General features: G+C 40.2%; 1 protein-coding gene across 1 annotated transcript in view; it reads right to left on the bottom strand.

Annotated features, from left to right (window-relative positions):
* The window catches only part of LOC117250239 (gamma-aminobutyric acid receptor subunit gamma-3-like), a 145,075-nt gene that overhangs the window by 27,445 nt on the left and 104,107 nt on the right, over positions 1 to 13,523 (bottom strand). Inside the window, exon 8 of the mRNA XM_033616344.2 lies at positions 1,821 to 1,973. Within this exon, the coding sequence (XP_033472235.2) occupies positions 1,821 to 1,973 (153 nt within the window). The remainder of the gene's footprint in view (positions 1 to 1,820; positions 1,974 to 13,523) is intronic.

The following is a 13,523-nucleotide window of genomic DNA, read 5'->3' as shown; positions in this document are numbered from 1 at the left end:
CTGCATTGTTCCAGTGCCAAAGAATGGACGTCCCAGCGCTTTCGGTGACTACACACTTGTTGCACTTTCGTCACATGTCATAAAGACCTCTGAGAGGCTGCTTCTGCACCACCTGAAGACCCTGCTAATTGACCTGCTACAGTTTGTATCCCAACCAAACATCATAGTAGGGGATACCATCATCCTTCTGACCAGAGTTAGGTTCTTCTCCAATACCTCCAGCACATCTAGCCCCGCCTTCTAGGGAAAAGCTTCTGGCGATGCAAAGGCACCCTGACACCACAACATGGACCACAGAATACCTCACTGGCTGGCCACAGCACACTAGTGCGGATGGCTTTGCATTTGAGATTGGGAAGAGCAACAACCCATGCACCTCAAGGAACTGTACTGGTGCCATTCCTCTTTGCTCTCTACACCTCAAACGTCCTTTATGCTGGTTCCTGCCACCTCTTAAATTGTTCCTCCACTGTTTAATGCATCAATAATTACAGCCAAAAGGAGTTTCGTCACATGGTGCAACAACAATCAGCTGAAACTCAATATTAGCAAGGCCAAAGAGTTGGCGGTGGACTACCAGAGGACTAGGAGGGCCCTTGTCCTGGTTATCACCCAGGGAGAGAAAAAGTGACTTTGGGTCCAAATCAACAAAAAACTGGTCTCATATAACCAGTGCCCTCTTCAAGATGGGACGGAACATAGTGTGTGTATGAAAGGCTCCTGAAGACCTTCTGTCCTGTCTGTACAGTGCTAGTCAGTGCACTGTTCATTGCTGTGGTGTTGGCGAGTGTATAACAAGATGAATGCTGATGTTTCTATTTCATATTCCTGTCGTATTTTTAAATCTAATTAATAAAGATGTTTCTTATCTGATCTTTTTTACACTGATGGAAATATCTAAACCCTATGCATTCCAAAATTAAATACTGTAGATGTTTTTTCTAAATTTGGTCATATTTTCATTTGAAAATTGGATATACAGTCTACAAATATATATTTACTCTATACAGTATATTGTCATGGACATGAACTCATCAGACACTTACCTTTCATTCCACCTTAAATAGGCACCATCAGCACAACATCATCATCCACAGGAAAGCAAATGAGCTAATGGTAGGCATGCAGTGGGGGAGGAAAATAATCCAAAATAGCTGTCAACTCATACAAAGAAAGATAAAATTAACTCAGCAATAAAGGATGAAACGGAAACAAGAAACACTGATGGGATATACATTTTAAAGATGGCTTAATGAGCAGCTGAACGTGAATCATGCATATTCGTTTGTCAATGACTGATATGTAGTATGACACAGAGATACACAACAGCTTTTCTTAGTTTGTTCTCTCACCCCACAACAATGTCGAGTGATGTGCAAGTGTTCCAGTAATATGATTGCTTTTGCCAGTAAACTACTTTAGCAAAGGCTGAGTTATATTATTGCAGTTACCAATCAAAAAGGAGATTATTGCTTTTGCTATCAAGCTGTCTAAATCTCAGATTGAATGGGAATTATCAAAAAAGCTTTAAATCCTGCTGCCAACTTCTGATTCATTATCCTCATATTAGACTCAGCTACAGTCTGAATATGCAGTGGGCAGGGAGCTTTATATTAACTGGTGAAAAGTATTCCCATCACTTCAATTAAAGCAAATGGGTGACAAAATGTTGGACATCAACACTATTCCCTCCTGCTGATCATCGGGTTATCTGCCAATTTGGTGGGTGTAAGAGAAAATGTATTGCAACACATTACTGCTCCCAAAGATGATTAAGTTATACAAGCCCTTTTGAAATGAAGAAAAGTTCCTCACACTACCTAGGGCTGTTCTTGCAGGCGTGGCATCACTCTTGATCCAGAAGGAGACCCAGGAGAGGACCACTGTCAGGATGCAGGGGATGTAGGTCTGGATAGTGAAGTAGCCCATCCTCCTGCTGAGGTCGAAGTACACGGTCATAACCACATAGTCACCTGTTAGGAGAGAGAAAACGGAGCATAAAAACTGTCAATTCTATCAATCAATCACTTTTTTAATCACATGATATCATTAAATATGATTTCAGTGAAATGTAGTTGTCAGTTCTGTCAATCTGTGTATTCAAAATTGTGTAGTAATAATAAATAACTGTCAGTGTTTAGAGTAAGGCAGGGTCTTCATTCAGTGTCCTTGTGGTTTGAGGGTAGAAGCTCTTTCTGAGCCTCTCAGTACTGGCCTGGTGCATCCAGTACATTCTTCCCTACTTCAATGGGGAGACAAAGCAGTTATCTGAGTGGTTGAAATCCCTTATGATTTTTCTTGCTGTTTTTTGGCAGCATCTGGTGCAAACATCCTTTATGCAGGGTAGAGCAGCACCTACAGTGTTCAGCTGAATGAACCACTCTTTGCAGGGCCTTGCTGGCCTGTTCAGTGCTGTGTCTGTACTAGGCAGTGATGTTCCCTGTCAGGACACTCTCAATGGTGCAGTAGAATATCCTCAGTATTTGAGGGGATGTCGGCAGTTGAAGGTGAAACATTCTCTACCTTGCCTTTCTCACCACTGAGTCAGGATGCAACGCTCAGGTCAGGCCCACTGTGATGTGGACAACAAAGTACTTGAAGCCATCTACATCTCCCTGAAGGGGATGGATGGCTTCAACAAAGTACTTGAAGCCATCCATCCCCTTCAGGGAGATGTAGATCCTTCACTGCTTCTTCCCAGAGTCCACTATCATCTCCACAGTTCTGCTGACATTCAGGAGTAGATTGTTTCATTGTTATCTGTGATCAGACCCAACTCGCCTGTGTCGTCAGCAAACTTAATGACGGTGTTGGAATCTGAAGTGGCTACAGAGTCAGGTGTGTACAGGGAGTCTAGCTGGGGACCCAAAACACAGCCCTGAGGTGCTCCTGTGTTAAGGATGAGGGTGGCAGAGGTGTGTCTGCCCACTCTCACCACCTGGGGTGTGTTTGTCAGGAAGTCAAGGATCCACATGCACAGTGAGGCGTTTAATTCCAGCTCCTTGAGCTTCATGATGAGCCAAGAAGGAACTCACATAGCTCCTCTTCTTTTCCAGGTGAGATACAGTGGTGTGGAGGATGTGTGCTATGGCGTCTTCTGTAGATCAGCTGGGACAGTAGTGGGTCCAGTGTGCTGGTTAGTGAGGAGCAGATGTAATCCTTTACCATTAAAAGCACTTTATCACTACAGAGGTGAGTGCCTCTGGGCGGTAGTTATTCATGAAGGTCGGTTTTGTTTTCTTGGGCACAGACTTGGGTATGACAGACTGAACCAGTGACCAGTTGTATATTGTTGTAAACACTGGTGCTAGTGTCGGGGGGTGGTCTTGTAATCCGTCATATTCCTTAGACCTTGCCACATGAGTCTGGAATTGCCTTTCTGGAATTGTATTTCCACTTTCTTCTTGTAGTCCCTTATAACCTTGTTTACTGCTCTTCTTACACAACTGGCTACTTTATAACTGTCCTTCCTGTCCGATTGTGGAATGATTAAACTGTAGCTTCTGGTTGAGTTGCTTCTGTAATTTCACAGATTAAATCTACCACAGACTCTGAGTTCATTGATGTCATCAGTGACGTTCATGGTGATGTCCTGGAATATTCACTTAAAAGGTGAAAATATCTTTTCACCATGCTTGCGACTGAAATATCTCAACGACTATTGGATAGACAGCCTTGTAATTTTGTACTGACACTCATGCTCCCTACAGAGTCAATCAGGAATCAGGATGATTCACTCAGCCACAGGATCGTCCCACCCAGGTGCAAAACAGAGCGCTTCAGGCACTAATTTGTATCAGACTGTACACTAGCAGTGGAGCCACAGACCCATGTCCCATTCACTCTGAGCAGCCAGCCAAAATCACAAAGACACACACATACACACAATTCCCACAGTGTTTGGCACCCTCTCCATTGTCTCTATTGGACCTGATTTGCAAATATTGAACACACCACTGCATCAAATACATATAGCATTTATTATACTATATTTTATATTTTATTTTAAGATTAATATTATTAAATAAAACTTTCCTGTGTTCTTACCATACTTTCTTAAATTCTGTGCTTTACTGCTGTACTTAACTGTTCATTATGTTACATGATATCACTACATTACTCTCTATATCCCACATTATCTATACTATATTATATACTTTTCTGGTGTACATTGTTGTAGGTGATGACATCATATTACTTTACATACTATACATGCCTGACTTTGGTGCTACTATGATGGGATTGCTTTATTAGTTCAAGTATAGCTCTGGTTATTGCTCCCTCATAGTTTCAGTTTCAGAGTTACTCTATACCTTTCTCTGTGTATCTATACTTTTTTCTGCCCTTGTGGTACTGCAACATCTAAATTTCCCATCTTGGTATCAATAAAGTTTGATCATATCTCATCTTATGAATAGCATGCTAACGAGTGTTGTAGTCAAGAACACGTAAACTGAGACCAAATCATGACCAAGACCACAGTGTATCGAGACCAAGACAAGACTTTGTGGGACTGAGACGACATTAGCATTTAGCTCAAAGCACCTCAGCTCAGTACATTAATAAAGCCCCACAGAGCTCTTAGTGTTGCATGTCAGAACTCTGGACAGCTGTATTAAGGTGCACATTGCAAGGTGACCTTGCTATTTTGTAAGTTAGACATTTTTATCCACCATAAACTACAGACCATAAACCCTGAGGGTGAAGCAGCACACTGGCTCATGAGTCATTAAAAGGTCTGATATGTAGCTGGAGGCTACATCCTGCTGTGCTCTTCTTGGTCATCACAACAGAGGCCAGAGAACCACATTTTACTGTGAGATCGTCACATTATTCTGCAAGCTAGTCAGCAGATTAGTTAGTCCCAAACAATACACAAGTCTGCCTTCTTACAAAATCTTCTAAGAATTTATGTGTAGCCTTACAAAACAGCCAGGAGCCGAAGAATGACCCCTGGGGAACACCACACAAAAAAGAGCCATTTTATATGAGTGAAATTCAACTTTTTCAGACAGACTTTTTTTCTAATGAGATCATCAGAAGTGTCTGAAGCTGTATTAAGATCTGAGGTCCTCAGTAACTTTAATTAAGACAGTGTCTGTGCAGTGAAGGGCTGATAAACTTCAGTGAAATTTGTCAGAGTTGTTATTATTGGTCATACAAGACATCAGAAAGATGTTCAGTTCATCTCTGATAGTATGGAATGAGGTCTATAATTGGTTTAAGTGAGATAATTTGGATCAAATGGAGAGTGAGACTGACAGAGGACAGACGGAGACAGGAAAGCTAGAAAAATAGGTGGAAAAGATTTACAGAGAGCAGAGGGCAGGAAAAGAAAAAAAAGATGAGACAAAAACCTTAATAGAGCCCAGAAAACAGAGGAACAATCTCCTCTCCAACTTGAGCAACTGCACAATGCGGCAGTCAGTGTGAGGGGAAGAAAAACAAGGAGAGTGACAGAGTTTATTCTGCTGCCTCTTTACTGGTCCGACTGCAGTAGGATGCTTGTTATTGTGAGCACTAATTGACAGCAGCAGGGAGACACTGAGCTACAACACTTGCTGAACAAAAGCCATTGTTCTGTAACCTTGACAAAGTTCTACGCATCAGAAGAGCATTACTTTAAATATGATTGAAGAATGCCGTTTGATAATCTGCTGCCACTCAGGCACTTCCATGAAAAGGATGTCGGATTGAATAAAACATCTGTAGAAGAAGACCTTTTGTCCTCGGCCCCGCAGCTGAATCTCACATCACACTTGGGCTCAACATAGAATTGGAATAATCATTTTAATCGCCAGGTGCAATGAAAGGAGCACCGTGGCATGGTGACCCTGTTGGAGAGAAGTGTTTATCACTTGCAAATACGAGCATGTAACAGTTATCTGCACACTACCTCAGCTTTTGTTTTTTGGTGATGTCCACAGCTGTTTCTAGCACATTGTTTACGTAAATGTTCAGGTAGTTTTAATTAATGTCAAACACCCTTTTTACTTCTACAATCCGTCACACTAACATCTAATGCAGCCGTTCTGTGTTAGACAAACTCACACCACGCTAAACACCTGACGCTGAGAAGTATCTGCAGGTAATTTGCATTACACACTCTAATGGGAGCTGACATTCACTGTCATGTTGTTAATTGGAACTGCTGGTTACTGCTTATTTTTGCTAGCAGTTCAGTCACTCATCATCTACCATTAGTTAAACAAAGGATATATTGAGAAATAATGATTTCCAAAGTGGATCTACAGGATCTAGACTGGGACAAATCCAGGCAGTTTTTGACAGTGGTGATCAACTATAAACCTTGCTGTTTGTTCCAGGAATGACAACAGTAACAAAAGGGCCCCAATTTGGGTTTCAGAGACGTTTTGTAGATGAACCAGTGGATGAATAACCAGTGATGCTGTTGGTTCAATTTCAGGAGAGTCTATCTAAATAATGTCCAAACCTTACTTACACAAAAGGTCCACACTTTTCTCAAATACTACAAACAGGGATAAAAGGAGTACTCAGAAAGCAATACCACTGTGTAAAAATACTGTTTAAGTCATGCAAAAATCTTACTTAAGTTAAAGTACCACAAGTAAAAGTATTTATTAGCACTGGATTATGATTAGTGAGACACTGATGTGCAAACATCACTAATGTAACATCACTAATGTTGCAGCTAATGAAGGTGGAGCTAATTTCAACTACCTTACACCATGTGCCAAATACTGCACTTCATTGAATAGCCACATGAAGCTGGTTCCAAAACAGATCAATCCCCGAAGACACACATTAAAATGTCCAACTTCATAGCAGAAATAAACAAGTTTACAGCCTGGTACATAAAATGATTCTGGTTTCTATAGCTGATGTATTCATTCATGACAATTGTATGGAGGTAAATTTTTATATAACTCACCCTTTTATGTTTTATCAAGGCCCAAAGTTGTCCTTGGCTTCTCTGTCAAATCCACCTCTCACTAATCCCCATTTCCAGCCTCTCAACCGATTATGATCACTTCTGGCTCCAAAAAAACCAAGATGGCGACGGGTTGAATGCCGACCTAGAGGCTTCAAAATTGAACCAATGGGTGAGGGCACAGTAGCTACGTCTATTATTTATACAGTCTATGCTTTATACACAGCCGGGTAGCTTGATCCTTAATAATACAACATAATCAATGACTTAATTTATACTTTGTATTGATAAGCTCACTCTGCAATGTGACAGGTAACTAATGTTGTCAAATAAATGTAGTGAAGTAAAAAGTACAATACTGGCATCTAAACTGTCGTGGAGTATAAGTATTAAGTATCATACAATGGAAATACACCAGTACATCAAAATTGGACTTCCCTTCAGCACTGGATGTACTCAGTTACATCCCACCACTGATTGACTGTACTACTGACTGTAGAGACAGAGCACGACACTTCATACTCTGAAAACCTCGCTCACTGGAGGGGACAGCAATCACAAAATGCAACCACAGGCTGAAACACTGACAACATGCCTTTAGCTAGCTGAAAACATTAGATTTCAGCATGTCCACCAGAAAGGAATTAAATTGACAACCTCAATATTGTGAGTCTATCTCAGTGTCCATTTTCCAAAGAGTGCTCATCTAGGAGAAATGTTTCCACTTCAAGGCCAAAAGTGAATGATTTTAATATACAATTATTTGATTGAATCACCATGTAAGATAATAATTTAACCCATATACCGTATGTAAGATGGACGACATAACAGCTCCCTAAAGGTGAAGCCAAAACATCTTGACAGCCCACTGGTGGCTGGCTGCAGTACAGGTCATTGGCCAACAAACAATGTGCATCAAATACATTTTCCTCAAAGATTGTTTTTGTTATTTTAGGTAGCTCTTATCACTCTGTTGCTGTGCCCAAGTGTCATATTTCTGATAAGTTTGGTTTTCCTTGGTTAAGTGATGCTATCCCATATCTCCGACATAGCTTCGTTACCTTTAACCTCTATAGTCTGGACAAATTAGAAAAAATTTTTGAAGCACGCATAGTGTAGTTTTGGGTTCTTTACCTTGTTGGTAGTGCATCCTACCACACATCAGCTTTTAGAGGAAGTCACAAAAAGGCACCTTCATGTAAGACAGTCAATGGCAAGTGATGAATTGTTTCCCCTCCAGTATGGGTGGGATATGATTGTGCTCTGTCTCTGTATGACACTAAGGCACCAAGGAAAGCTGTAAGGCACATTATGTTATCTTAATACTGAGCTAAAAGTTGCCTAGTGTAACTGCAGGTCTGTTGTAAGTGTGTATAATGAAGGCACAATGAGCGGAAACCTAACACTAATGATAACAGCACCTCAGTACAGCTCTTGAACATGATCAAAACCTGGATGAGAATGTTAACAGACACTTGTGTGCAAGTGAAGGCGCTAATCGACAGTCTTTGTGTTGATGATGATCACAAAATCTGTACTAAAATTAGCATATTTTTAGAGGTTCTTTTCATGTTTTTGTCCAGTGGCAACAACATGTAGATTGGCTCGTTTTGAAGAATTACTGCTAAAGCAAATTGGGGAATGAAAATGTGTTTAAGTGGAAAATGAAGATTAATAAGTAAGGCGCATTTAATTACCTTTTATTCATATAGTGTCGATTCTGTAAATCCCATGGTTGCCAATACAAAAGTGCTATTAAGAAAGGGAATTTTATAGCCCATTAAGGAAGGATGCATGTAATCAGATCTTGTACTAAAAAGAATTAGTTGACTGTACATCACAAAGATGACTACAAATTACCTGGTTAATGTTACAACAAAGGAATTCTTAATCACAACACAGTTGGCACAACATAAAATTGGAGTATTTTGCCATTTCACCAAAATAAAACTGTCTAGTTTTATGTTGTGTTCCCATTTATGTTTGAGATGGAGTGTGTGTTCTTTTAAGGCAATCCAAAAAGGGTGAGGATTAGAGGACATAATGCTGGTTAGATAATAAATAAAGAAATAAATGAATAGGATACTGGGGTAAATAAAACAATTCATTGCAGCTTGAATTATTCTCCTTTTCCTCCCTCTCAGTACAACACTGCACAGTTGTAGAAGCAGACCAAGACAGACGGTTCACACAACATCTAATTTGACAATTCAGTGCCAGAAGATAAGTTGTTCTTGCATATGTTGCAGGATAATACTGTTTAGCTTGCATTAATAATTATATTGAGGCTGCAAAAACGTTCGTTCCCAGATGGACTAACTATAGCCGTGTGCATACACGAGCAGTGTGGTGACTTCTGTGCTCCAACTGTGCGTCGTAGCAAACAACCCCTCTGTTTACATTCTGTTAGGACAGTAACAACCCCTCTGTTTACACACTCCTGCAGAATACTTATTAGCCCGAGTTGCCTGCTCTACACTCGTCGACAGACTCTGTCATGCCATACGGTCGGGGCTACTGTCTGTTTGGAAGCTGCGAGGGAAATTCTTCCGAAAACTGTTTTCATTAATGAGCTCGAGACAACTGAGCTGAGATGTTGTTATTGTGACTGCCTCTGTCTTTACTACACTGACACATGACGGCAGTGATGCCAAGAAAATAACATGTATGAGTGCATTTATTTTCCTACACTAACTTTGGTAATGTCTCCAGAATTTTGTATGTATAATTACTGTAACCTAATTCATCACTGTAGTATGGTTATTGATCTGCTACACTCTGAGGAAACAAAGTGGTACAGTAATGAGTCCTAAAACCCTGAAATGATTCACATTTTTGCACTTGCGGTTCCCTCGTCTCAAAGTCAGTGGGTCTTTTTTTTTTAAATTGGTATTTCGCTAGATGCCTGTGGTTAACACAAGCTTAAAAGATGTTTAGGTTTTGTTCTATGACATAAAATATGTCAGTAAATGCCACACATGTAAATTTTGAAGATTTTATGTGTCTTTAAAAAAAATCAATTAATAACAATGAGAGCCAAAATAAGCTGAACACAGCCTTACAGCTTGGTTGTGGTGGTAAGTAATGCTCCTGCAGTCCAGTTTGTTTATAGCCTAACGTTAGCATTTTACTTCTGGAGATAACATTCATGCTTCACAAATCATAAAAGTGGTGTAAATTTTATCTTGATGAGCAAAATGTTAAGGTATCATAAACTTTTGTCTGCCACAGAGTATTTTTTGCTATAATCCAAAATCCAATGGGAAAAAATCCATTGACCTTTGTCAAGGGAACCAGAGCAATGCTAACTTTCGGGTTAGCCAACATAAAAAGGGCATCCCTGCACAACTCAATAAAGTCTATTCGCTAAGCCCTGCCCCCCACTTTTTTACTCTTGCTACACCTGTCAAGTTTTTTTTTTCTTGCAAGGCACATGCAATTTACAATAGTAACAGCAGGAGATTTACCACACAACATTCTTGGCCTATTTTTTGAAACAATGGTTTCAAAGCTAGATGCAGATTCTTCATTTTTAGCTAGGGACCGTTGATTTTGTTGGCAAAAACAACTATACGCTTCCAATTATTTTATCAGCTGTACCTAGCTAGCTAATTAAACAAATATTTTCAGTGATTTTAATAGCTATAATGTAGCTAATTAAGCGGTTTCCAATTATTTCATCAGCTATACCCAACTAGCTACTCTAGTAACTTTTCAAATTACTGTATCAACTGTAGCTTCTTAAGCTTTGTGTTATGCTTACGGCTACTTATTTTAAGTAAAAGCAGGGCTCAACAATAAGGATTGCCCAATTGCCCGGGGCAAGTAAAACTCAAGGTCGGGCATGTAAACTAACAACTCACTTGCCCGATCGGGCAAGTTGCTAAAAATAGTCAAAGTTAATAACTAACTGATAAAATAAATGTATTTTAAAACGTGCTCCTTCAGCTCTGATGCAGCAGTCTCTCTGCCTGAAGTCACAGGCACAGCTCTGTAACAATGTCCTGCCCACAGCGCCAATTGATATTATTTTGCATGACGAACACTTCATATAATAACATAACATATTGTACCACAGTAGCCAGAACTATAACTATAATATTATTACTTTCAATAATGTTGTTGTAAGCTACTGTCATTACCTGCATCTCTCTCTCTCTCTCTCATTGTGTCATGCGGATTACTGTTAATTTATTATGTTGATCTGTTCTGTACGACATCTATTGCACGTCTGTCCGTCCTGGAAGAGGGATCCCTCCTCAGTTGCTCTTCCTGAGGTTTCTACTGTTTTTTTCCCCGTTAAAGGGTTTTTTTGGGGAGTTTTTCCTTATCCGCTGCGAGGGTCATAAGGACAGAGGGATGTCGTATGCTGTAAAGCCCTGTGAGGCAAATTGTGATTTGTGATATTGGGCTTTATAAATAAAACTGAATTGAATTGAACTGAATAACAACATACTATTTATGGTGTTATGTCATCGTGTCATTTCTGTCTCTACATGGTCACGCGTTAACAATTCTCCTCTGCTCTCTGTATCGCGCACGGCGGAGTTCCGCCACACACACAGGTGAGCACGCTAGAGCGGCTCGGGCCGCATTTTCCTGACCAAACCTGACCCCGAGCCCGGTGCAGTTTGTCAGCTGACAAAGTTATTGAAATGGACAGTGTGTAAATAACCAGCAACAACGCACAGACAAACAGTTGCTCGCACAGCAGCGCTGCACTCTTGGTGCTGAGCTTGTGTTGCGTTCAGGCGATGGCACGTAAATAACAACTTCCAGCACTTAAATAGGTCATAGCACAAAACAGCATGTCAAGTGACTTTTTACTTTTATTATATTCAATAAAATTGTATGTTCCTAAATCTTGAGACACCTCATATGTAAGCTAGACAGACATTTCACCTGCTCATACTGTGCACACATGTACTGTATGTACTTAGTCCTAAAGAGCCCTTCTGGTGCCAGTAGATACATAGAAACATCCCAGCAGGCTGTGCTTTGCAAGCATACAAAAAAGTTTCACGCATGTGAAAATTATTTTTCATGCATGTGCTTCACCTCCGCTGCTACAACTCCATCCTAGGGGAAACACTGCTGTGTGCATTTTGTGCAACAGGTGGATGTGGTAGTCTACTGGTAGAGTAGAGAGAGAGCTAAGTAGCGTTGAAGTAGAGTAGAGAAGGGCAGAGAGATGGAAGCAAAGTATATTAAACCCGGTGTTAATGCAGCAGAACTGGAGAGAGGGGTGAAAAATAAATAGAGGTGGGCATGGCTCAAGTAGAGAGCAAAATTATAGACGGAGAATGATTGACACATTTTTCACTTTAAGCCCTGACACTGTCATTTTTGTGTAGGAATTAAGCTACAATACATGACATATGTTGTTTTAATTAATAAATACAGTGTGAATAAAGATTACATAACATGAAAATAACTGCAGTCTTTGTTAATTGATAGCCGCTTAAATTAAACAATTTTTATAGGGCAAGTAAAAACTGACTTTGGGCAAGTAGATCTGTGACCCGACCGGGCAAGTGAAAAAAAACCTTAGCGTTGAACCCTGAAAAGGCTCCAAATATGCACATTGTGACTACAAACATGGTATCATGCCAGCATCTTCAGCAGCTGCTAATCTATGGAGAAGACATGAAAAGGCAAGTTCTTGTACTACAGTGTAGAGCTAGTTAGTCCTACAGTAGTCTTTTAAGTATGTTAAGAAAAAATGTAATGTAATGCTATCTCAAGTAACACTGACTGCACCACAGGAAAGATAGTCCTATTATAAACTGGGCTGTTTATGCAATACAAAGATAGGAATACTTTTGATGTTGGTGCAACATGACCAGAAAACACAGAGAAAAAGGACTGTGGCATTCGCTTTTGCTCAAGAGGTAGAAAACCTACAACTACCAGAATGCACAACACCGCACCCAACCAATAAATGCTCTCGCTGGTGGGTGAAGTCATGAGAGCTCATCCATTTACACAATGGCAGCCATTTGGTAACAAACAATCTTGTAATACAGTTAAGTGGTCAGCTAAAATATGTTTCTGAAAACATCTGAGGTGAGAAATATGCAAATAATTAATTAAGCGCCGCTTAGTTTTACTGTTTGATCTCAGTTTTTGTTAGCCTCCGTTTTCAGAATGCAGGGAACAGTATGGCACACACTTCCTGTTCACAAACTCTTGCTATTACAGCTAAACAAGACACTAATATATGTTTCGAGAGAACATTTTTGGAGAGAAATAGGCACTACAGTAACAGAATCTTGCAGGACACAACGGCCACTGACATTAGCTAAAACTCTGATAGCATCCCAGAACTGTTGATGCGTTAGTCAGCCCACTATGCCTGTTTCTGGTTGTTTTTGGAAAGGCTTAAAAAAAAAAAAGAAAAAGAAAGGACGTGGCCCTTCAAATTCTATAAATGCTGATTGTTTGTCTAACCGCAGCCCCATGCGCACTACTTCAACATACAAAGAAATCCAAAGCCAGACAAGCCTGCTGTGCCATGCTCCCGTTACTTAACTATGATTGGTCACCTTTCTTTTTAAATGTCTATATCCTTGGACATGTCTCATCCACCTGTGATTTTCTTTGTGATCAG

The sequence above is a fragment of the Epinephelus lanceolatus genome, chromosome 24 (assembly GCF_041903045.1).
Source record: "Epinephelus lanceolatus isolate andai-2023 chromosome 24, ASM4190304v1, whole genome shotgun sequence".
Classification (NCBI taxonomy): domain Eukaryota; kingdom Metazoa; phylum Chordata; class Actinopteri; order Perciformes; family Serranidae; genus Epinephelus; species Epinephelus lanceolatus.
Note: the sequence above shows the minus strand (reverse complement) of the source record. Positions and strands in the feature narration are given on the sequence as shown.